The 25816-nt window shown below is 51.3% G+C and overlaps 1 protein-coding gene and 1 pseudogene across 9 annotated transcripts in view; both read right to left on the minus strand.

Annotated features, from left to right (window-relative positions):
• Positions 1-3050: 3050 nt before the first annotated feature.
• LOC117071380 overlaps positions 3051-25816 on the minus strand; it is a 35978-nt gene continuing 13212 nt past the window's right edge. For 7 of the 8 annotated variants that reach the window (XR_004432274.1, XM_033191313.1, XM_033191306.1 and 4 more), the window contains 2 exons: positions 18705-18780; positions 3051-3385 (listed from right to left, as the gene is read on the minus strand). Coding sequence is in view for 7 of the 8 variants with exons in the window: in XM_033191313.1 (XP_033047204.1) it covers positions 3298-3385; positions 18705-18780 (164 nt within the window). In the remaining variant the exon portion in view is untranslated. Of the gene's footprint in view, positions 3386-14459; positions 18361-18704; positions 18781-25816 lie in introns of those variants that run through there. The other variant, XM_033191311.1, reaches the window with a different exon arrangement.
• LOC117071379 lies at positions 3392-10555 on the minus strand (annotated as a pseudogene). The gene has a single exon (XR_004432273.1). The product of XR_004432273.1 is annotated as an uncharacterized LOC117071379 (transcript).

Raw genomic sequence — 25816 nt, forward strand, 5'->3', positions numbered from 1 at the left:
CTTCCCTGGAGGCTGGAACTGGAGTCCTGGCTCTAGAAGATCAAGGAGGTCCCTCTTTCTGGACCTTTGAGCTTCGCTGGAGGCTGGAACTGGAGTCCTGGCTCTAGAACATCAAGAGGTCCCTCTTTCTAGACATCTGAGCTTCACTAGAGGCTGGACCTGGAGTCCTGGCTCTAGAACATCAAGGAGGTCCCTCTTTCTGGACCTCTGAGCTTCACTGGAGGCTGGAGCTGGAGTCCTCACTCTAGAACATCAAGAAGTCCCTCTTTCTGGACGTCTGAGCATCATTGGATGCTGGATCTGGAGTCCCCGCTCTAGAACATCAAGGAGGTCCCTCTTTCTGGATATCTGAGCATCAGACACTGGATCTTTAGTCTTGGCTCTAGAACATCAAGGAGGTTCCTCTTTCTAGACATCTGAGCATCATCAGATGCTGGATCTGGAGTCCTGGCTCTAGAACATCATGGAGGTCCCTCTTTCTGGACACCTGAGCATCGTCAGATGCTGGATCTGGAGTCCTGGCTCTAGAACATCAAGGGGGTCCCTCTTTCTGGATATCTGAGCATCAGACACTGGATCTGGAGTCCTCACTCTAGAACATCAAGGAGGTCCCTTTTTCTGGATATCTGAGCATCAGACGCTGGATCTTTAGTCTTGGCTCTAGAACATCCAGAAGATTCCTCTTTCTAGACATCCGAGCATCATCAGATTCTGGATCTGGAGTCCTGGCTCTAGAACATCACGGAGGTCCCTCTTTCTGGACACCTGAGCATCGTCAGATGCTGGATCTGGAGTCCTGGCTCTAGAACATCAAGGGGGGGTCCCTCTTTCTGGATATCTGAGCATCAGACACTGGATCTGGAGTCCCCGCTTTAGAACATCAAGGAGGTCCCTCTTTCTGGATATCTGAGCATCAGACGCTGGATCTTTAGTCTTGGTTCTAGAACATCAAGGAGGTTCCTCTTTCTAGACATCTGAGCATCATCGGATGCTGGATCTGGAGTCCTGGCTCTAGAACATCATGGAGGTCCCTCTTTCTGGACACCTGAGCATCGTCGGATGCTGGATCTGGAGTCCTGGCTCTAGAACATCAAGGGGGTCCCTCTTTCTGGATATCTGAACATCAGACACTGGATCTGGAGTCCCAGCTCTAGAACATCGAGGAGGTCCCTCTTTCTGGATATCTGAGCATCAGACACTGGATCTTTAGTCTTGGCTCTAGAACATCAAGGAGGTTCCTCTTTCTAGACATCTGAGCATCATCGGATGCTGGATCTGGAGTTCTGGCTCTAGAACATCAAGGAGGTCCCTCTTTCTGGACATCTGAGCTTCATCATCAGAGGCTGGAACTGAGTCTTAGCTCTGGGACATCAAAAGTCAGGCGGCTCATTCTGAATGCCCAAGGTTCAACAGAGGCTGAAGCTGGGATCGTGGCTCTGGAACACCAGTGGGTGGCTTGCTCTGAACACCTGAGTTTCATCAAAGGCTGACACTCTGCTCACCACACAGGACTCTCCTGGACTCTCAGCCTGGTCTTGGCTGAGCACAGACTGACTCATCTAGGTGGGGTGCACTCTGAAGGCCATCTCCTCCTCTTCTCACTGCTGCCTGGGTCATCACTCAGCGCCATCCATGTCACCATCTCCATCAGGGGCTGGGTCAGGTCTCCTTTGCGAAGTCATGGCCATGATCCCCAAGGCAGTTGTTTCTCTCAGCAAAGGGGCCATGCTCAGTCCTGTGCACTTACGGCTGGACTTGCCTGCAGTTCTCTTGAGATACCTCCCTGTGAGGGAGAGGAGGAGGAGAAGCAGGAGGAGGAGGAGGAAGAAGGAGAAGAAAAAGAGAGACGAGGAGGGGGAAGAGGGAGAAACAAATGAAGGGAAGGAAGGAGCAGGAGAAAAAGGAAGAAGATGGAAAAGAAAAGGAGGGAGAAGGAAAGGAAAAAGGAAGGAGGAAAAGAAAGAGGAGAAGAAGGCAGGAAAGGAAGGGGAAGAGGGAGAAAGAGGAGGAAGAAGGAGGAAGGAGGAAAAAGAAGAGGGAGGAGGAAGGAGGAGGAGGAAGAAGAGAAGGTGGAAGAGGAGGAGGAAGAAGAGGGAGGAGGAGAAGGAAGGAAAAGAGGGAGGAAGAGGAGGAAGAAGAAGAGAAGGAGGAGAAGAGGAAGGAGAAGGAGGAGGAGGTGGCAGTGGCAGTGACGGCCATGGCTGTGATGGTGGTGGTAGTGGTGGTGGCCGTGGTAGCTGTGATGGCCATAGTGGCTGTGGCAGCAAAAGCAGTCGGTCTCTCCTTCCCCATAGGGAGCATGTCCTTATCATCTGCTGCAGCAAAGCCAGGTGTGCAGACTCAGGATCCATCTTGACTCAGGTCTAGCACCCTTCAGCCCCTTGCCCTCAGTGCCTCCACTCAGCCCAGCCACAGGCTGCTCACAGAAAGCCACTCTGGGGGGAGGAAGGCTCACCTCCCGGCTCAGCCAGCACTCCTGCTGCAGGCAAGGATGGGTCTGAGGCTCTACCTCTGCAGCCCTGCTTAGGAGCCTATACAGAGAGCCCTGCTCAGGAGCCATTTTGAGGAATGAGTTTAGCCCCAGCCTGGCTGGGCCATCTTGGCCATCGCTCAACATCAGGTCAAGCATGATGACCACTCAGCCCAGCCCTGGGGAATGTGAGAAGAGGAGGAGGAAGACTCGAAGCCCCAGGGGAGCTTCCTGTCTGGGGCTCCAGGAACTCACACAGTGAGCTCAACTCAGAACCCCTCTCCACCACCAACACCAGACTTCTCCCACCTCCTCCTGTACAGTCCCTTCTGGAAAGAAGCCTGGCATCCCACGATCAGGAGAAGGAGGGGACCAGAGAGACGTTAGTTCATCCAAGCACGTGTCAACCTCCGGACCTCCAAGAGCCACCCTCCCCTTTGAGAGCCCAGTGGGCAGGGTAGGGTGCTGGCAGCTGTGTGGGGTTCAAGCTGGTTCCCCGCCCTCCCACCCATCACACTGCCCAGCGAGACAGGACACCCAACACTCGCCCCTCCTTATATTAGTAGCACATCCATCACTGTTTTTGTTAAGACAGGAAACACATTTATTGAGAGCACAGTGGGGTGCGCCAAGCCCGTGCTTTGGAACCGTATCACAGCGCCCCTCACAACAGCCCTGTGAGGTAGGTGAACAAGCCCACTTCCCACATGCAGACACCGAAGGCTCAACAGCTCCCCTAGGCCTCGGGGTTCCTGTGGGGTGGGCAGGGGTCCAGCCCGCGGGTCTGACCCCAGGTCAGCGGCGTCCATCAGTCAGAGGGCGGGTCTCTACTCAAGGGGAGGCCCCGGGTCCAGAGTCTCTGGGTCCAGCCTGTCCCGTGGGAATAGGTGCAGGGCGTCCCCGTGGCTGTGGAGGCTGAGAGAGACACAGTTGCAGATGAAGGCCACCTGCTCCCGGCCTCGCTGGCCGACAAGAGTTCACAGACAGACAGGCAGGCCCCAGGAGGGAGGGAGAGGAGAGCAAGTCCGTGCTCAGGGGCTCCTAGCAGCATGGAGGGTGAGGGGAGCACCCAGCCACCAGCTCGGCCTGTCTACCTAGTGCCCCTCAACTTCCGGTGTACCCTGCCGTAACTTGGACTCTGCCCACTTGCAGAAACTTCTGGAAGCATCACTCTAGTCCTGACGCCCACTTACAGCTGGCAACCCCTGATTTCTCTCACCTTGATAACCCAGAACCCAGGACTCTCATCCTTTCTAAATGCTATCCCCAGCTCTTCTGCCCAACCTATCCAGCTTTGGTGTTTTTCTTAAAACTCAGACTCTTCCTCTTCCTGAAGGTTGTAAACATTTCCCCTCTGATCATCTCCCATCTGAACCTGCTGAGTCTCTGTATTTAAAAGCAAACCCTTCCCTCTGCCACTGTCTCCCCAGAGTGGGCTGGTGCTTCCCCCCTTGCCCTCCACTCTGCCCAAGAGTCCCTGGGACCAGTGCAGATAGTTCCAGGGAGCACAGGGCCTCTGCGGTCAGTACCCAGTGGTCCGAGCCCACCAGGAGAGCCGGGGTGAGAGCGCCTGTGTGCCAGGTCACAAAGCATTTATTTCATACAAACAATCTCATTGAATCCCACAGTAACCGTGCCAGCAAGTGTGACGCTTTCCAGGTTAAAAACCGCAAACTCGCCCAGGCCACACAGTCAGAAGGGGTTGGGGGGGCCTTGAATCCAGACCTTGAGTCTCATGAGCCAGCCTAAGGCATGCAGCCAGGATTCTCGGGGTCACAGCCATCTCCTGAGCAGACACTGTCATGAATTACCCCCTTTCTAACAGGTGGGAAAATCAAGGCTCAGGGTGGTTCGAGTAACCTACCTGGTACCCATGCACCATTCTTCGGGGGTGAGACAGACAAAAGGAATCGAGCTCTGGGGTCGGGTCTGATCCCCCCACCCCTCAACCCCCAGTTTTCTGGATACCTAAGGCTGCATCGCAAACCTGGCAGGTGCCTCACAGGTCAACGCTGATTATCACCAATGGTGGGGACAAAGCCTTCTCAGGTGGAACAGGCTCCTCCCAAGGCAGGGGCTTCTGAGGCCTCCAGCCTCAGGGATGGCATGGGGGGCGGAGGAGCGGGTCATCTCTCCATTTGGAAATTGCCAAATGTATTCTACATTCTCAAAATCACCTGGGCCACAACACCAACAAACACATGTTGGTCCAGATGAAGTTTTATCCTAGATATAAATATTTCCAAAATACTGTGTTTCCACTGGGGGAAAGCCACCAGTGACTGCCTGTCCCCAGACTGGCAGGAAGGGCAGTGAGGCTCCAGAACAGGTAGAGACCCTTCCCCAGTTCAGAGTTTCCTCCGAAGAGTCTTTGCCAAGAAACACACCCTTTCCTCTTCAACAAACGCACGTACACTAGCCAACCAGCCCACTCGGCTCTTTCCAGCATTTAAATAAACCCCGCCCTCCACAGGTGGCGAGCATCTATTAGGTGCCTACTAGTGCAGGAGGCAGGGTGTAAAGGGTCAGGGCAGTGCAGGCCTCAGAGCAGGGGTTCAAGGGCAGCTTCATGGAAATCTCCCTGAGCCTGTCTCCCCACCCGCCCTCAGGAGACCGGGACCCAGCCCTACCCAACTCCAAGGGACACTAGGTGCCTAATAGAGCCCCCCCCCCCCCAGCCTTAGGTCACACACAGGCCTGGCCTGAGGGGACCCCAAGCCCCATCCAGGAATAGATACCTAAACAAAGACTCAGAATCTCCTGGGAGGGCCTCCCTACTGTGGAGCCCCTTGGGAGCAATAGGAGGGGCCCCCTCTGCTTCCAGGTTCTCAAGAACAGGGGATGGAACCGGGCAGACACCAAGGCCACGCTGCAAGGGCTCCTCAGCAAAGCCCAGGGGAGGGGAGAATCAGGGGACCCATGTGGGCGCTCCTGGGGGCAGGCATGGCAGGGACCAAGGTGTGACTCCCAGATCTCACAGTAAAGCTCAGGCTGAGAAAGAGGCAGGTGGATGAGACCCGGGGCGGCAAGGGGCTCAGGTGTCTGCCCACTGAGGCTGTGAAAGCTGGAGACAAAGAGTGGGGGCAAGGGAGCCTTGCATGGGGTGGGGACCAGGAGTGGGGAGTGGGGAGTGGGGAGCAGAAGGAACACCCAGCTCAAATCCCCACCAGCTGGAATGTGGGGTGTGAGAGCCAAATACTGCACTCCCACATGCAAGAGACGAGGGCTGGAAAAGGAATACGGTGGTCTGGTGAAGAGACCCCTGATCAGAAATGACCCCTGCCTGGGATGTCCAGAGACCCCCGCCAGCGCAGCAGCACCTCCTCTAACACAGCTGAGTCCCCTGGAGGGCACAGCCTCCTTCCTCATCCCTGCACTCCTCTTCCAGAGCACTCCTGGGCACTTGGCAGGGGTGGGGACGCACCAGGCTGCATTTGCTGGGGGCTGGCAGGGATGAACCGGACCAGGCAGGAGGCCTTATTTGGTGGACTCAAAAAAGCACAGGTTGTTTGTGCAAGACTGGGAAGTCCTGGCTCTGATACCAGCTGTCCTGAGTCTCAGCAAGCTCATCTAGGAAATGGGCCCACATCCCAGTTAGAGAAGGGAAGGTGTACAAGACCCCCAAGCTTGGTGCCAGACCCAGGGAAGGTGGCAAAGCCTACCTTCTGCATCTTCTGCCAGGGAAGGAAAAGGGCCGTGAGGAAATTCAGAGCACAGGGTGAAGGGAGGGTTAGTACCCCAAGGATGCCACCCAGAACCCCTTCCTCATCCTCTCTCCTGGTCACCCCACTCCTCCTCCCTAACACACAAAACCAGGGGCATACATGAATGTTTGCAGAAGCCCCTCCAAGCAGACAGACCGACCCCTCATGGCACCGACAGGTACAGCAAACCCCAAAGCACAACGGCCCTGTCAGCTACAACCCGCTGGGGAGAGGCAGAAGCCCATGGTGGAACGGGGGGTGGGGTAACCTCTGAGGAAGGAAAAAGCCATCACTTATCAATCAAACAAATATTTACTCTGGGCCCACATAGCTAAGCACCTGCAGGCTGCTCCGCCAGTGGTTTGCACATGCCACTGACTGTGGGAAATGCAATCCCAGCGTAAGGTCAGGGCTGACTTTTTATTCACTTAGGACTAGTAAAGCCATCACTCATGCTTTCAAGACAAACCCCACCATATGTGCATTCCCAGGGAAAGCCAGCATCTGCACAGCACTGTTACAGCGCACCCACCCTCGGCCCTCACAACAGCCCTGTGAGGTAGGCTTTCTGGTGACCTATGGCTTAGAGAAAAGGAGATCAAGGGTCAAAGAGGCAAAGGGTTAATGAAGTGGCCCCTGGGTCTGCCAGATCCTAAGGCCCAGGCTCTTTCTAACACAAAACACAGATTCTCATCAGACAGCTCAAGTTCCATCACATGATGCCGAAACAAGGCTCCTGCTCTTCAAACATGGCATACAAACGTCCGTAAGATACAATATGGCAGTTGTTAACAGGTTCATGAAGAGCAAAATAATAATCTCTTAGTAAAGGTTATAAACATCAAGGCTTGTCATTGGTTACAATTTCATTAGCTATCCATTCATTCAACAGAAAAGAAAGGCAGGCACTACCACTCGCCAGGCACTGTGTTGGGCACCCAGCCTGCTGGCACTCGAGCCCAGAAGTTGTCAGCTGGGGGAGGGGTGGAGGAAGGGACAATGCAGTGTCTTTGATGGCTGGTGCCTAATATTTTGGGGAAAAGGACACCACCCAGAGGGGCCTTTTGAAGTAGGTGCTGCCCACAGGCCAGGCACAGAGGCAGGAAGCACACAGCATTCAGAAAGCACAGCCAGGCGTTTCCAGCCTCTCAGAGGTGAGCGTGAACCGTACCCCCGGGGGGTCCAGGGGCATTGCCCAAAGAGTCCCCCAAACCCCTAGCATGAAAGTTCCTGCCAAAGTTCCTCCTGTCCCACCATACACCCCTCCATGTTTAGAGATAAACACTCCCACTCAGCTGCCTGAGACAGGCTGTCTCCCTGGCCTTTTAGCCTCACTCCCCTGGCACACCCCCGGGGACACGCACACCGCCCTTCCAGAATCACAGTTCAAAATGACGGTTACATTGCTCCTCACAACAGCCCTGCGAGGTAGGTGCCGCAGTCCTCCCCAGAAGGCAGGCTCAACTCCAGCTCTCACAGTGACTTTAAACCACACAAGTTTGTCCAGCTCCAGGGTCTTGGCTTTGCCTACTCTCCTTCCTCTCCAATGCAATGAATAACATTCAGAATTCCAGGTCGAACCCCCAAGACCTATGCCTCACCCCCTACCCAGGCAGCAGGAACTCAGGGGGTTCTCACCTGGTCTGGGACCTGCAGGACACCTCGGAGCTGTGCCCAGAGTTTGCAAAATGCCACGTGCCTTGGACACCCAGGTTTGCCAATGGAGTGTCCTATGCAGACGCCTGCATGGGAGGTGATTCTTATCACCCACATGAGCAATCATCCCCCCCAATTTTCTCTAAATAGAGCTGGGCATTAACTCCTCTTGAAAGGGGCAGGAATGGCTCCAAGATCACCTCCAGGAAAGGCCAGAGTGTTCTAATGACTTGAAAGCCTGCTCACAGCCAGAAGCAGCCACTCATCTCGGAACCCCTGGCTCTCATTTTGGCCTCTTGAGGATATATGGGCTGTGATTTCTGAGCACCCAGGGAACACAGTTGGCTGCTTCTTAATCAACCTAGTTGTACAGGGGACAAAGTCAGAGGGGCACTGAAACTTGCAACAGAACTCGAATCTACGAGCCTGAGCTGACTCAGGGATCTCACTTGTCACCGACACACAAGCACGGCCCCTTTACCAAAATGTTCATTGTTTCCTTTCAAAAGGCAATGTGGCAGTGTGTCCTTGGGAGCCAGCTCTGGTATAGCACTGGCTAATTTTTTTTTAATGTTTATTGGCTGTGAGTGAATGAAGGAAGGAATGAAGGAATGAATGGATGAGTTACAACCACTGCCGTCTGGTGGAGGAAGCTGAAAGGCTGAACGCAAAGCTCATGGCAGGGACCACGCGCCAGGCAAGGCGAGGCCTGGGCAGGACCTCCCTGCTCATGGGTGGAGGGCTTGGCCCAGGGCTACTCTAGGACCCCGACCCTGGGTCATAGTCGTGGTGTGTGACACATGGAAAGCACCATGGGGAAGAAGCCGTGGGTGACAGTGGCAGATGAGATCCAGCTGGGATGTGCTCAGAGCAGTAACCCCGGAGGAGGAGCTACAAGAAAAGGTGTTTGCTTCATAACCACAGCCCATGGCACTACACAGCCCACCCAAAATGAAAGGGTTTGCTTTCAGGAGAAGAAAAAGGCAAAAGCACGGGGTCAAGATAAGTAGGCCGAGTGCATGGATGGGTAGATGGAGCAATTCATGTTGAAAGTCATCGTCGGCCTCCCAAGCTTGGATACCAAGCTAAACATGTGGGTGAGTGATTCTGACACAGGCAAACCGTGCTCAGTGCTATAGTAGAGGGATGGGTGGGCAAAAGCAGCTCTGCTGACAGTGGAGGATGCTCTGGAAAGAAGGGCGAGCCCTCCTTGGGTGTTATGCCCTCCCCAAAGGGCTGTGACTGACCTGTAAGCCCTGATGCTTTGGGCAGAACATGCCCTTTATTCTGCTCCTTGGAATGTAATTGCCCCAGGTGAAGAAAAATAAAAGGGGATTCTCCCATCAGTCCTGATCCAAAATGTTCCATTCATCAGTTAAACCTCAAAGACTGGGCTGGTGGGAAGGCCACCAACTGATCGTACAGGGTGCTAGGATGTGGCTGTCTGGATCTTGGAGGTTCAGAGAGCTATTCCTGTCTCACAGGGGTTTTATGGAGGGCAAGATCAGAGTTCACGAGTACCCCCAGGAGGTCCAGCCTGCAGTGTCTCCACCTGCCAATGGAAGGTATCCTTGTCCCCATCACCCACTTCCCAGGAACAAGCAAATCCTCATAAGCAAAGCCCCACATGGGGCTCACAGTCTAGCAGGGGAAACTGATCTGTAAAGAACCTGAAAGGCCACCTAGGCCAACCCCACACCATGGGAATCTCCTAAACACTATCTTCCCTGAGGGCTACCTAGCTGGTTCCTTGAATGTCTCCAGTGAGGTAAGGGCTCCCTACATCCCAAGGACACCTGGGACCAGTCTCTTCCGAAAGCCATGACCCAAGGGGCTTGGACAAACAGTTCACAGAAGAGAAAATACAATTTGTTGACAAACATAGGTGAAAGTGTTCGCCCGTCATTAGTAATTAAGGCAATGCAAGTTAAAGTAATGCAAAGTACTTTAGAACAGAGACAAACCAGCCAGATCTTAATTAAATAGTCATACATTGCTGAACATTGTAAAATGCTGTAAGCCTTCTAAAATTAATCAATATCCATACAAAGATGCATAGCCTTTCTTTCAAGGGACTTAACCAAAGGAAATTCATTCATTCATTCACTCACCAATCCATGTATTCACCCATCCTTCCCCCTCTCATCCATCAGCCGAACGCTCACTCACTCACTCCTTCCTCCATTATTCCATCCACTCTTCCATCATTTACTTAGAGTCTACAACATGTTGGGCATCAGAGATACAAAGGCCAATTCAATAAGCTCCTTGCCCATATGGGGCTCACAGTCTAGCAGGGGAAACTGATCTGTAATGAAGCAATGATAATTTCTGGGTGGAAGAACATAATTCTTAAGAATGAAAAAAAGGATGTTCTAAGCAGTTAGTTATGGCATTATTCATAATATTTTTAAAACGTGGTTATACATAAGAATAACCGAAAGGTTCTGTGAATGACGCCATAGCCACTCAACAAGGCACAACGCAGCCAGTGAGGTTATGAAGATGAATGGAACAAGGGAAAATGTTGATGACAGAATATTAAACAGAAGGGGCAGGATGCAAAAAAAAAAAAAAAAAGTGTATGTAGTGATTAATGGCAATTAGGTTTTTTAAAGAAGGGATGCTCATTAAAAAATAGACACTCTTGGCCGGGTGCGGTGGCTCAAGCCTGTAATCCCAGCACTTTGGGAGGCCAAGATGGGTGGATCACGAGGTCAGGAGATCGAGACCATCCTGGCTAACATGGTGAAACCCCGTCTCTATTAAAAAATACAAAAAACTAGCCGGGCGAGGTGGCGGGCACCTGTAGTCCCAGCTACTCCGGAGGCTGAGGCAGGAGAATGGCGTGAACCCGGGAGGCGGAACTTGCAGCGAGCTGAGATCCGGCCACTGCACTCCAGCCTGGGCAACAGAGCAAGACTCCGTCTCAAAAAAAAAAAAAAAAAAAGACACTCTTTTTTAAAAAAATAGGCCCGTAAGAACGTAAAATGGGTGACATGTCAGAATGTTGAGTGGTGGATGCGTTTCCCACTGCTCTAGGTCAAATGTCATCCACACCATTTACATTAGGAACACAACGGGACGCAGGGGGACTCGTGGCCTGTCTGTCCCAGAGGCCCTGAGGCCAAGCTTCCCAAGGAGGGAGCTGGGAGTCACAGGAGGAGGCCGAGGAGAGTTGTGGCTCCTGGTGTCACCAGGAAAGGATTTGTGTGTGGGGCGCATGCAAATGACAATGTCAAGAGACAGAATTTGTTCTCGTTTTTAAAAGTTGAACGAACACATAAAGATAGGCCCTGACCAGACAGGAGCACTAGGATCACAACTCGGACCTAGTGGGCCTGGTTCAGAAAGAACCGGGTGGGGAGCACGTGAAAGACATTTTATCCCTGGCTTTTGTGCCATTAGGAACCCTATCCCGAATCTCAGCATCCCAGAACTAAAGACCCTTTCAATTCCAGATGCAAAACTCTTAAGGGTCAAAGACCCTAAGAGCCCTGATGCCCCCTCATGGTCTCCGCATTTCCAAAAGGACACAGAGAATTCATGCAACCCAAACCCACCTACCCTCCAGGGTACCACCCACCCCCAGAGCTTCTCCCATTGGCTCAGTTCGACTCACTGTGACCCATCAGGGCAGCCCCTAGATGTTGGGATAAGGCTCTCCTAGCAGCCAAAGTCATCTGTACCTTCCAGTTTCTCTTGGTGCATGCAATGGGCCCTCTCTTCCCCGCCTTCTGCACACTTTAAGTCTTCCTGAGCCTCTGCTGACTTTTTTTAACAGCCGTACATGAGTTCTTTTGAAAGACCCTCCTGGTCTTCTTCTGCCCTGAGCCCCTCCCGCCCCATCCTCATCCAACAGCGACACTTGGCTTGTCAAGGAGAAGCTTCAGCAGGTGTCCCCAGGGATAATAAGTGCACCCCCAGACCTCAGTCCAGTCAAGGCAGAGCCTGGAGCCCCAGATTCTGAAAGAGGAGAAGAGCAGACCCCTGAGGCCCCAGCACCACATCAGGCCCACGAGGCCCAGCTCATGTGGCCCTGACACGTGGTACTGGAGGCTCGGAAGGTGGCTCCTGACACATGAACTCCATGTCCTCCGCCTTCTAAATGCTGTTGTCATCCACTCGGCCGGAGATAGAAGCGTGAGAACCACTTCCTTCTTCTTGCTTCCCTCCCTCCTTCATATCCTGTCTATAACCCCATAGCTTTGATTCCTGAGCACCCCACTTTGCCGCCATCAGCTCAGACCTCAAGCATCACGCTAGAGCAACAGCCCCGTCCATGCCTGCACCCACACCCCCTCATCCCACCCAGTGTCTACAGAGTCACACTGAGCATGACGCCACCCCCACCGCTCCAGACCACCTGGCCCCACCCCACTCCCCTGCCTCCCACGTGCTCCCTGCCATTGTCCTGAGTCCATCCAAGCTGTGCTCCTACTGCTCCAGGCACTTGTTAAGAATCCAGTGTTTTTAAATGTCCCAAATGGGAATTGAGAGGTCAACAAGGGAGACTTGTGGTCCTTGCTTTTACAGACAAACACATGCACACAACACAGAACTACGCACATTTCCTCCACTACAGAGAAAAGAGACTCAACAGAACCTGGGAGGCCCTGGGGGACGACTTTCAGCAAGAGCAACTCTCCAGATTTGCCCCTGCAGTCCCCCGGAGGGTGAGTCAGAGAAGAGACAACCTCAACACAGTGAAACGCGATCCCACCAAGTTACAAAACACATCGTGAAACAGCTGAGAAGACAGAGAGGCCTTGAAGCAGGCTCTAGGGATGGCATGTCAAGGGAGCCAGGGTCCCCAGACCACTTCTGCAACCCCAGGGGTGCTGAGGTGCACCTGCTGCCCAGGGAACCCTGAGTTGAGAAGCTTGGATGCCCTGCCCCATGGAAGACCAGGCCAGAGGGTGGCCTGAGCACACTGCAGAGAGTTGCAAGAACAAGGTTTCTGGTGGCTTGCCCAGGGCTCCTGGGTCCCCCCTTCTCAGGTGCCCCTGGCCACCTTCTGGCCTTTCCCTGCACCAACCCCTGGATGTGAGTAGGCGCCACACCCAGGGTGGCACACAGCAGGCGGGGCCCATGCTCCACCCAGGGCCTATTGCTCCCTGACCCTCTGCTGCCCCCTGGCGGGCAAAACCTCCTGCACAGGTGACCCATGCCCAGGGAAGGGCCAAGCTACCCACCAGGCTTCACACCACTTGTTCATGCAACCTTCATGCGGGGCCCAGGGTCCAAGCCCTTCCTGCCTATCCAGGCCATAGATGTGGTACCGTCAACAGGGACACGTAAGGTCAACCCAAGTAGGCAGCTGGTGCCACTCGCAGTTTACAGATGGGGAAACTGAGGAAGAGACCGATGCAGTGAAATGTCCCACACAGCCAAGATAGAGCAACAGCATCCCAAGACCAGGGTCTTCCTGAGCCAGGGCAAGTGCATGTGACAAGCACATGACATGCCAACAGCCACCCTCCTTGGGGACCACTTCATTCCACTGTCTAGAACACAGAACTGGAAAGAATGTTCCTTCCTCTCTTCCCTTTTTCCCTCCTTCCTTTCTTCCTACCTTCCTACCACCCTTTCTTCTAGTCATTCATTCATTCATTTAGACCTGAGTCCTTTGTTTATGGACGTCAGTAACATAGTTTGAAATTAATCATAACCTTTGGCCTAAAGGCCTCCATTCACAAGTCCTATTTATTGACTGTTGTTTTATTCTTTATTCATTGCCTCCCAAATTGTATCTTTCTTTCTTTCTCTCACCCTTCCTTATATTTCTCTGGTTCTTTCTTCTTCTTCTTTTTTTTAAAAATCTGAGAGAGTCTTGCTCTGTAGCCCAGGCCGGAGTGCAGTGGTGCAATCTTGGCTCACCACAACCTCCACCTCCCGGGTTCAAGCAGTTCTCCTCCCTCAGCCTCCCGAGTAGCTGGGATTACAGGCGCGTGCCACCACGCCTGTAATTTTTGTATTTTCTTAGTAGAGACAGAATTTCACCACGTTGACCAGGCTGATCTCAAACTGGCTGGTCTCAAACTCCTGACCTCATGATCCGCCCACCTCGGCCTCCCAGAGTGCTGGGATTACAGGCATGAGCCACCATTCCCAGCCATCCTCTGGTTCTTATAAAGTCAGGAGCACAGAATCAAATGAATCGGGGCTCCCGGTCATCACCTTCAGGCTGGTCTCTGAAGCACTACTGCTCCTTCATCAAGCACCGTTCACTCTGTCATCCACTCACTCATTTGTCCGTCTTTCTTATTTCGGGTATTTGTTTTCCTTATTAATTGTGTTAATTAAAACCCCACGGGCAAAACAAACATCTTTGGCCCATGTATTTACTTGCAATCTTTCTTCCCCGCATTTAGTCACCTTCTACGTTTAAGTATTTATTCTTTTATTTATGAACCTCAATTGCATCTATTTTATTACAGTGGCAGAAGATACAGCCTTGTTTTGGAGCCAGGTATGTGTCTCTATTTTTCATTTATTCTTTGAAAGGTGTAATGTATTTATCTATTTAAGGAGTACGTATGTAAACTAATTATAATCCCTGTTCAGACAACCTCCCTTAACTATCCATTTATCACTTTGGTTGTTTGTTTATTACCTTTCCTTTTTCCTTTTTCACTTCTTTTTATATTTTCTCCAGTTTCCCTCCCCCGGGAACCTGGGCCTGGATTATCTCATCCATCTTCAGGATTACCGACAGCCTTATGACTAATCCTAACAGATCCTGCTCTTACAGATACACCCACATATTCGTTCTCTTTTTTATTGGTTTTTCTTTATTTTCCCTTTCGCTTTCATTTAGTTTCATTTTTGCCTTTCCTTATCTCTATCTGTGACTCCCTGACACTTCTCTTCTTGCCTCTTTTCATGCTTATGGACCCCAGGTGCCCGGAGTGAGATGAAGGAGAATCCCATGGGCAGCTCCTTCCTGGCTGTGCCAGGCATTTCCATTTCTAATTCAGTCGTTCATGTGTCCATTCATTCTTTCTGTCATTCTTTCATTTCAATATTTGTTCTTTTATTTATGGACCTCAGGTGCACAGAATTGGATTAACTATAATCTGCGGTTCCCGGAGCCTTCTGCACACCGGTCCGCGTGGGGCTGTCTTTTGTTCGTTAATTCCTCTCCCTGGGGATTTGGTGCAGGATTTATTTAACTATCTTAGGAACCCAGTTTTGAATTAGTCATAATTCTTGCTGCCTTCTCTCCTGTTTTTGTCCTTGCAGGGTCCGCTCTCCCACATATTTATGTCTTTATTTATTCATTCAATATGTTTGTATTGCTTATACACATCCTATCATACATTTCCATATTCTCTCCTCTCTTGGTTTCTCTTTTCTTTCTTTTGGGCCTTGAGTGCAGAGGATAGGGAAAATCATCCATTCTCATTCATTCAGACAGTCACTCCTCTATTCAGGTATTTGTGCTTTTATTGATTAACCTCAATGTTTACTACTTATTATATTTAATGGATAAAATTGTCTCATTATATTTCAGTGCTTGTCCAGGAAGTGCCTTTTCGTTCATATGCCTACTTCAGTTTTTTCTTTTCTTACATCTCTCCCTCTCTCATTCTTCCAATTTCTCCATTCCCTGCTCCTTTTCTTGCGTTCCTATGGAATGCATGCATCTATTCTTTCATTCAGTCTTTCACTTGTGGTAATTTTGAAAACAAACTTCAGAGCCACAGATTTGAATTAATGCGGATGGCTTGTGCTAAACCAGCCCCCTTTGATCAACTTGTTCAATCTACTTATTTATTATCTCTTTCACTTCCTTTTATTCCATTTTCATTTTTTCCCACCGTATTGTTTCTTTCCACCACTCCCTCTTTCTTTCTGTCATTCTTTTGGAGAGCTGCACCCAGGATCAATGACCCTCACCCTTGTCTAAAACGCCCTCCTCATCGGTCAATGCGAATCTTCTCTGTCATTCATTCATTCATGCATTCGCCATGCATCCATTCAGTCTTTCTTTCTATGTAAATACTTATTTTTACACTTCTAGACAGCAGGTGCATCTAACTGGATACATCATAATCTGCAACTAATGGGCCCTCTCTCTGTGGCCCCACTCCTCCCTCCCATGTGTATGCTTTGAGCCGTCCCTTAGCTGAGTAGGTGGCAGACCATACCAGCAGCACCAATGCCAATTAAGCGGCCTGCTTGGTTCACACAGCCTTTCATTCCTGTTCTAGCATGGCTCTGTCTTAAATCTGCATGCATGTATTTATTTCTTAATATATTACCTCTCCTCCTTTCTCCCTTTTCACATTTCTTCCCGTTTTTTATTGTTTCTCTCTCTCTCTCACTCTCTCACTCGTTCTCTCTTGCACTCTGTCTTCGGAGCTCAGTGCCATGGAGTGGCTGTACACATCATAAAGCCACCCGCAAACGCCCATCCTTGGCCGTGCGGTTCCATGTCTCACTCATTCCTTCCTTCCTGCATTCATAGCATCCTTCTTTCCTGCTTTCTGTCTTTCTGTTTGACATTTATTCCTCTATTGGTAGAATCAGGTGCCCTTATGACAAGTCCTAGCCTAACTTTTCTCGTGGATTTACCCATGTATCCGTTTGGCTGTTATTTCTTTTTACTGTTCCTTTCTCTCTTCTGTCACAGCTTTCCATACCTCCTGTCCTTCATTCTCATGCAGCTGGGGTGCCCAGGGGGGACCCCAACACCCTCATCAGAAGGACCCATGGGGCCACGTCTTCTCATTCACCTCATCCTTATCTGTTTAGATACTCACTGACTTGTTCACTTAGATGTTTATTATTTAATGGATAGCCTGTGGTTTTCTACAAGTGGACCAGCCATAGCCCTTAATTTGTGATGATCTTTTGCCACCACCTATCACATTGCCTTCTTTTACATCTGTATTTATCACCCATTAATGTATTTCTGTACTTAACATTTGTTACATTTTTTCCTATTTCTTTATTTATCAACATTATCTTTCTCATATCCTTTCATCTAACAGACCTCAGTGCCCAGGACTGGATGACTCAAAACCCCGCACGACACCGTGTCGCCTGGCACTGCATTCTCACTGCTCATTCATTCATCCACACATGCAATATAGACTTTTTGGCTTTTTTCTTTCTTTTGTCATTGATTTATTTCTGTGCAGACTTCAAGTGCTCAGGCTTAGATAACTTTTGGTAAAAGTACACTGTCATATTTCACCCACTGGATCCTCTTTCTTTCTTTGCTATTCTTTGAACTCTTTCTCTGTGGTTTCTTTATTTTTCTATGCCAGGAGCATATACTATTTGTATTCGTCCTAATGTATAGCTTACAATAGTCTGACATGGTCCTCATTATAGAGTTACTCATCCTCTAGTTTTTTTTTTTTTAACTTTCTATCTTTTATTCGTTGTTTTGGCTTTTTAAAAAAATCCTTCCCTTCTCCCTTTTGATCACTTGTTCCCTAACTTGCATCCTTTCATTTTGACAGGCCTCAAAATCTATATCTCATTCTGTACTTCACTACTCATGCATCCATTCTTTCTTTTATTTAGGTTCTTTTTCATTGTCAAATGTCAGAGGCATATATTTGAATTACACATATCCCTTAGTCTATGATCACCTGATATTGCTTTGTGTGTTGCCCTATTACTTAGTGATTCAACGGGTTTTTTCTATTTATATATTGATTGCCTAGGCATCAAAGCGGATGAACCACGGTCTTGTGTACACACACTCTCATCCTGGCTTGCTGACTTCTTTACCTGTTTACTTGTTTATTCTTTCCTTCTTGCTTCACTCATTCATTCCTCCAGTCATTTACTATATAATGCCATAGATACCAGTGAAACAACCTCCCGACACCAACAACAAAACCCAGAACATTCACAGTATCTTTGGCATTCCTGCTTCTTCTCACGGAGTCACCCACCAAGGGACACACAGCCCACAGTCCGGAAACACACACGAATGGCGGATGCAGAGCAGAGACACAGTGAATGTTCAGTTTACTCCCAGATCCTTCTGGGGCTCACATCCTAGACATACTGGGGGCAGATCTGAGATGAGGGCCCACGTTCCCCAGGCCCCCTGGGCAGGGCAAGCACCTCCCGTTCTGCCCCTCTGGATCGTGGTGAATGACCATCCCCATGAGAAACCTGTTTCAAGACCCCAGAATACATAGAGACACACACATGGTACATAGTCTCCTGGTGGGAAACGACGGACATGGAGTTCATTTTTAAATAGGTGGCTTTGTCTGTGGCAATATAAAAATATTTTGGCCTTTCAAGGCAAATACAAAAGAAACTACCCATTACCATGGCTGAGTGTCTCAGTCCCAAACAATAAAAGAACTTGAAGAGGTTTAGCCGGAAACTTTGAAGACAGAAAATCTGCCCATTATGTTTTCCAGACATTTCGAGGGGGTGAGCGGAGGTCATTGGAGCTCGAAGCCCATTTGGAAGGCTGGTCCCTCGGCCTGCGTTTTCTCCTTGGCCCTTTGAAGGCCCCCAGCTCACAGAGCACTTCCATCCTAGTCTGCCCTGCGGCACAAGAGCCAAAGGGAGACTCAATAATGAAAGAGCCATTCATTTAGAAGAGTGAAAAAGAAGAAATTCTTTTGGGGTCCGACATTTGAAGCCGCCTATAGAATTCCTTTGCCACAGAGACAACACAAGGAGGCTGGGGGTTCCCGTCTTAGAAAACAGGAGCCCCCAAGTCTGCACTTGGCTTGACTCGATGGGCACCCACCTCCCCGTGCACAGACCCCCCGGCCAGTGCCCGCCAGCCCCTCCACGCGGTCCGCCTGGCAGTGTGCTCCAGGAGGCAGGCCCCACCCTCAGCAGCAAGGCCACATGTGTGTGCTCTTTACACTCCAGCCACTTACGATTTCGAGCTGGAGGGGGGCTGGGGTCCCACGTCCGAGGTCCCTTCCCACGTAGGAATCCAGGTGATGGCTTCGGCTGTAAGGAGAAGGCATTAGGTCACAGAATGGAACCTCACTCAGGCTGGCGAGGAGGAGGAGGGTGGATAAGGACAACAGCTCGGGGTGCAGGGGCAGGGGTGGCCTGGAGCAGGGACTCCCCAACCTCCAGCAAGTGTGGAATTGGAGAAGCCATGCATTTCTCTCCTCACTCCCCTCACCCACCAGCTGCCTATGGAGCAGAAGGGGCAGAAGTGGAAATATGGAACAGACTTGGGTTGGTGCCGTCCATGGACCTAAGTCGTGCTCTGTGGGACCCAAAGGCTTAGGGCACTGCATAGATGAGAAAGGGGAGTGACCCAGGCCCTGAAGACAGGGCATGAACCTGTGCTCTGGAAGAAGCAAGGTGCCCAGGTTGGTTAGCAGGATGGCAGGCCCTGGAGGAGACCAGAGAAGCGGGGTATAGCCAGGAGGGCAGCCCACAGAGGGCTGCAGGGCTATTAACGGGCAGGGTTTCCCAAAACCACGGCACACACATCGTACGCCTGGACAGACAACTCCACTGCGGCAATTTTGTTCACATTGCGGTGGGCACTGGGAAGCACCATGGCCAGGCACATTGAGTCTTCAGTGTCAAGATTTGCCTTATGTTTTAACTTGTTTTTCGTTGTTGTTGTTTTGCTTTTTCTTTTTTAATCGGGCAGCAGGCTGGGCCAAACGTGGTTCAGAATACTCCCAAACCTTTTAAGCTTTAAGAAAAGCTGACTTCAGCAATGTCAGACACGTATCATGACACATTTGTCAAGACCCACAGGATGTGTGCTAGAGTGAGCCCTAATGATATGAACCAAGGCCTTTAGTTAATCACGTATCAGTTATTCCATCGATTGGAACAAACAGACCACACCACACGGAGGCAACGCGTGAGTGAGAGGGGAGATGGTGGGGACAGGGTCTGCGAATTCTCTGTACTTTCCCACCAGTGTTTCTGTAAACTGAAAACCACACAGAAAAAAAAAAAAGCAGTTTATTCATTTAAAAAATGTGTTGAATGAATAGCTCTTAAAATCTGTTCAGAGTCTACTTAAGGTGAGGAGGTGTCATAGAAAGGTAGTCTGAGACGGCTGAGATCCCACCAGCGCGGCAAGCTGGGTGATGGGGCAGCCAGGGGTTGAGCCAGGAGGAGGACAGGGCCAAGTTCTGTTTGAAAACACCCTCTAGGGCCGGGCCCGATGGCTCAAGCCTGTAATCCCAGCACTTTGGGAGGCCGAGACGGGCGGATCACGAGGTCAGGAGATCGAGACCATCCTGGCTAACACAGTGAAACCCTGTCTCTACTAAAAAATACAAAAAACTAGCCGGGTGAGGTGGCGGGCGCCTGTAGTCCCAGCTGTTCGGGAGGCTGAGGCAGGAGAATGGCGCGAACCCGGGAGGCGGAGCTTGCAGTGAGCTGAGATCCGGCCACTGCACTCCAGCCTGGGCAACAGAGCGAGACTCTGTCTCAAAAAAAAAAGAAAACACCCTCTATAGGTACTGTTTCCTGGGTTAGGCACAGGTGGAGATAGGAAGCCAGGGGGAGACCATGGGACGCCACCACAAAGCCACCCAGGAAACAGAAAGGCCATGAGAGGGATGTGGGGAAACTGGGGAAGGCAGAAACCACAGACCATAGGTCCCGGCCCCAGGGGGGTGGCTCACGCCTGTCATCCCAGTGCTTTGGGAGGCCGAGGCGGGTGGATCACCTGAAGTCAGGAGTTCGAGATCAGCCTGACCAACATGGTGAAACCCCATCTCTACTAAAAACTAGCTGGGCGTAGTGGTGCGCGCCTGTAGTCTCAGCTACCCGGGAGGCTGAGACAGGAGAATCGCTTGAACGCGGGAGGCGGAGGTTACAGTGAGGCAAGATCGCGCCACCACCCTCCAGCCTAGACGACAGAGCACGACGCTGTCTCAAAAAAAAAAAACGGTTTCGGGAGATACCTGACTCCAGCTGCCTGCCCCCCTGCAGGTCTTCAGGGACTCCCAAGACCACCTGTCCCCAGGCCTCTCAGGGATCTTTCCAAGCCACCCCTGCCATCTGGGCCACCCCTGTTGCCTCTGCCTCTCTACTCCCAGTCAGTCATGTCTCCAACCAGGATTTCCAAGACCCAGCCAGGGCACAGGGTACACTTCTTGCCTCCAAATCCTCCTAAACTCTACTTCCCTGGCCTGGCCCTTCATAAACCCTGTTTTGCCATAACTGGTTAATTTGATAACCAAGAAACAAGAAGTCTTAAAATAAGTGTTAGGGAAGCAGTGATCAGTGCATGGGTGACTGAGGGGTAGGCTTCGGTTACCTAAAGGCTGCCAGACCACCCATTATCTACTGACCAGCACTCGAGACCGTTTCCCACCCTCCCTCCGAGACTGCGCGTGGCTGGAGTGGCCTCTCACCATCACCACGCCTTAAGGTGGCAACGAGACTCAGGCCAAGAACACACAGCGAGACCAAAGGCACTGCCATTTCCCGCAGGAATCAGAGCCGAGGGCTTTGTTTTGCTGTTTTTGCTTTGTTCTTTTTTGTGTTTTTAATAGGAGCGGGGAAATCAGAAGCAGGAAGGAGCATCTGGGTTTTTTCCTGCTTCTGCTCCAGGGACCCCATGAACCCTCAGAGTCCCTGACTGTCCTTAATTAACTCTGTGTGCAGACCCCGGGCTGCTCTGCTACAGTGAAGTCCCGGCAAATTCGTGCCTTGGTTTAAAAGCTGCGTGTGCCAGCTCTGGGCTTGCCGTGATGTGTTAATAACGCAGTGCTGGGCTAGAATCTTAACAAATGTCAGAAAAGCTGCAGAGATGAGTCACTGCCTGGAACCAAAGAAAAACACGAGGCCTCCTTATAGAGTCCAGAGGAGTAATTGCCACAAGCATTTGATCAAAGACCTCATAAGTGCGTGCAGTGAGCTCATGACCCACGCAGAAAGCGTTGGTGAACACTCCAAAACCATCCTCCACAGCTTAATGGGATTAGAAAACCCCAGTTCTGCATCTTAGGATTTTAAAAGTTACTCTTTTCTGGAGGCAAACAGCACCTAATTGATCTGGCATGTCTTTGGTATAAATAACTTATGGCTGTTTCAAACAGAAAAAGACCTAAAAGGATGATTTTTATTAAAATGTTGGTCTCAAGAAATAGAGCCTGTCATTAACAAATAATCAGTCTTGCCTCAGATCTCATAATTCCTACCTGTTGAGTAAATACCACCCCCTTACAACTTCCCTGGACAAATGCAAGCTCTTCGCAGAGCTAATTTCCTGTGCCTTTGTGAGGCTGGGGCCCCAGACATGACGGACCCATTTATGAAAACAGGAGAGGTAATTGGGACATCTTTTGAAATCATGTCCTCTCTCTCTCTCTCTCTCTCTCTCTCTCTCTCTCTCTCTCTCTCTCTCTCGCAGGCCCCCATCAGCCCTCTAATTTTACTTGGGCAGGTTACAGAGGATGTTTACATATGCCTCTTCCTGGAATTTCACCTCTTTGCTTCACGAGTGGGCAATTAGAGAGAATTAGGGCCTCTTTGGTGCCTGTTTACCGTTAATGGATGGAGTGGCGGAGGCAGCCTTGGGAAAGCAGTCTGCCCGTCTAATTGAAGCTGGCAATTTTTCGATTCCTCATTTCAGCTTGCAGGTATTGTAGCAACCAAGGTCACAAAACAAAAGCTGCAGCCCACCATGGTAATAACCAGGTGCAGGCCCGACCCGAGGTTTTGTGAGCTGTTCATTACCACACACTGCAGCACAAAGAGATAGCTGGAAATGTTTGCAAAGCTGAGTCTAAGATGGGCAGCCAGTGCAGGCGGGTGATGATCACTTTTCCAGAAGTTGTCATCCTGTTGGCTTTTTCAGGAAGTTCTCAGTTGACTGGGCCATAGTGCCAACAGAGGCGTTGGCGAGGGTCTCAGGACCCAAAAGGCACAAAGTGAGCCACGGGCGGCGGGGGGGAACGAACATTTCCTGGTTCTGAAGCCACAAGTCCAGTCTCATTACACAAGAGTCACTCTACAGACCAAAAAGGTGTTCCAGACCAGCCCAGTAGCCTTCCTGTTTGGAATAATACCCCATAAAACAGGATCCCTGCACCCCAGCTACTGCGGCAGCCCCTGGGAACCTTCTTCAGGCTCTGACTCACACTAATGACCAGTGACTGTGACCCCCTGACCACAAAGGTCACGCAGGAGCTGGCAACTGGCAGGAGTTTCACCTCCAGGGCCTGCTGCCAGCTCACTGTGCAACCTTGGGCAAGGCTCCGGGCCTCTGGGATCTCTGGTTTCCCCATCTCTAAAGCAGAGGGGGCAGTGGACCAGTGACCCCCAAAGTCCCAACAACTCCAAAGACCCAGCAAACAAACCACAAATGACCGCCAGGGAGGCCCGAAGAAACCCCGAGACTGCCGGAGCGCCAAGGCCACTTGGACAACCACGGGTCTGTACTCGCCCATTTTGTAGATGGGAAAACTGAGGCCTAGGGGACTGGAGACAGAGGCCAAGGTCACACCCACAGTCAGGGCTGAGCACACGCTGTAACCAGGTGTCTGGAAGACTGCTCCCGAGCTGCGGGAGAGAGCTGAGAACTCTCTCCTCTGTCCACCTGGCAAGTCCCGAGTACCAACAGTGTGACCAGCCAAGAGGTGAGTGGAGACCCACTCTGGTGAAACAGGGGCCTTGCTTTCCAGCACTGACCTCCCAGGCTCCTTCTGACTTGGAGAATATGGAGAACTGACAGGCTAGTACCCAGTTTAACAAATGAGGCTCGGAAGCCAGCAGCAGCAAAGTCAGTGACCAGCCAAGACCGAGACCGGGCCCCACTCCTGTCATGGCAGGGACTTTGCCCCTGGTGCCTCCGCAGCGGCCCCACACTTATGGCAGTCTGGGGCAGTGGGGGTGCAAACAGTTTCGCTCTAACCCAAAGGGTCCCCTCTCTTGCAGCTGCCCACCAACCCTGCGGGCCATGATGACTCCCTCCTCTCCTCCCTAACCATGAAACAGCAGCCCTGTGGATTTCTGAGCTCCTTACCCCCACCTTCCTGAGTACAGAATCACTCTGTGTCCACTCCCAGGAGGGCCCAGAGTAAGGGCTGGAGTGGCAGAAGGAACAGCCCAGCTGTGAGCGAGGAGGCTGGAGCAGACATGTGGTCAACCTTTGGCCCCTGACTGTCCTCCTTCCCCAACTGTCCATCCCGGACATCTCTCCCCGCAGCCCCATTCTGTCTCTTTGACTATATGTCAGGCATCAGGCCCCGGTTGATCAAATTTTTGTTTACAGGCACAACCACTCTGATTCCCCTTTGCTAAGAAACTTTCAACATCAATCCCTAGAATCTGAGAGCGTGAGCATCCCAGGGTCGCGCGAACCCGGTGGCTGGTTAAGTGCATCATTGTGCAGCCTTAGAGCTCCTGACACACACAAGGGCAAGGGGCCCCCGCAGTCCCTGGGAGGGAACACACACATACTCCGTTTCAGGGGAAGGTAATTGACGTTTTCTTCTTTTCATCTGAAGAAAAGGCACCTTCCATTGAAAAGGCGCATTCACAGGACCTGGGAAAACTCATCTACGCTCAGCCCTCCCAATGATCCCCAGGTGGCTGTTCCCCACGGGGGGCTCCCCCACATTCCTCTCGGCCCGAGCCTTTGTTTCCATCTGAAACGGCCCTGGGAGCTCCCAGGCTAAGAGTCTCCTCCTTAAGCCCCTGCCAAAGACCCTATTCACTGCTCAGAGTAGAGGCAAGCCGAAGGTGGTGGGCAGCCTTCCTTTCTCCCAGGGTAGGGGACTTAAGAACTCTCCATCTGGATTTATTTTTAAGCTCAAAGAAATTGGAGAGCAATTAAGAAAGTCATGGCTACACCCTCCACCACCATCCTGTCCCTTAATGAACTCCTCTCTCACACACAGTCCTTCATGTCGGGAGGCCCACAGTGGCCCCAGCGACCCAGCACCTGCTCTGTACACGGGCCGCCCACGATCGCCAAGGCCTCAGGGGTGACAGGAGCTGAGAGGACAGACAGATATGTCCCAAGTCCTCATCACAGTTTGTCCTGAGTAAAGTGACCACAGTTTTCCAGGGTGAGGATTGGGGCCCAGGCCCTGGCCTCAGGACCTGACTCAAACCCAGAAGGTCCTAGGAATTCCAGATCTATGGGCCTCTCAGGCACCGCAGAGCTCGTCTTGGCACAGATAAGGGGTCTCTCCATGTCCACTGATCTGGCTGGAGCTGGGACCCCTGTTCTGGCAATGTGCCGTCCTGCTGCGGTGCCTGCAGGGCTCCTGGGAGGGAAGGTGGGAGGGGAGGGGCCGCATGCTTCTCACCAGCCCCGAGGGGCCCTCTGCACTCCCACCTTTCCTGGCTCTGAAACACTGACCCAATCCATGCCAAGGAGGCAAGCCTGTTCTGTGGCTCCTCTTTCCTTAGACTTCCCCAAGAACCTGTGGGCAGCCCAGGTGTGGGACCGCCCTTTCTGAATGGGGTCCATAGAAGACCGTCTCCTACCGCAGACTCATCCTTCTCCTTTCCAGACCAGGAACCCCACACTTGAGAGGCCTCGTTTTGAAAGGTACACCTCTTTTCTAGACTTTTCCATCCGCTCAAATCGGGGATGGGAGACCAGGCTAGACTTCCTTATTCCTCCTTTGGAAGAGGGGACAGGGCTCAGAGAAACAGCCAGGAGGGGGAACCAGTCCTAGGGGACAATTCACGACTCATTAATTCCAGTCTCCTAAAAAGAAGCCGCTCCTGCAACCCAGGACTTTTCCGCTGCAGCTCACAATGCTGGCTTCCACATTGGCCACTGCCCTTTAACCCTCTGGGACCTGAATCTGTCTCCCTCCACACCCCCTTCTATGGAAAGCTCCCTTCCTCTTTGCAAGGAATAATTCATTAGCAAGCTCATTAAAGATGGGTAGATATTCCTTTTCATTCTTTCTGGAAGTCAGATTGCTCATAAACAACACATTTAAGTTATTTCATGTAAATGAAAGAATAAGAAACACATGCATCCTGTTGCCCTTAAGTCTTGCCAGGTTTTGACATTATTTGGAGAAATGTA

This window comes from Trachypithecus francoisi, unplaced genomic scaffold, assembly GCF_009764315.1.
Source record: "Trachypithecus francoisi isolate TF-2019V2 unplaced genomic scaffold, Tfra_2.0 Lachesis_group3, whole genome shotgun sequence".
In the NCBI taxonomy this organism is placed as follows: Eukaryota; Metazoa; Chordata; class Mammalia; order Primates; family Cercopithecidae; genus Trachypithecus; species Trachypithecus francoisi.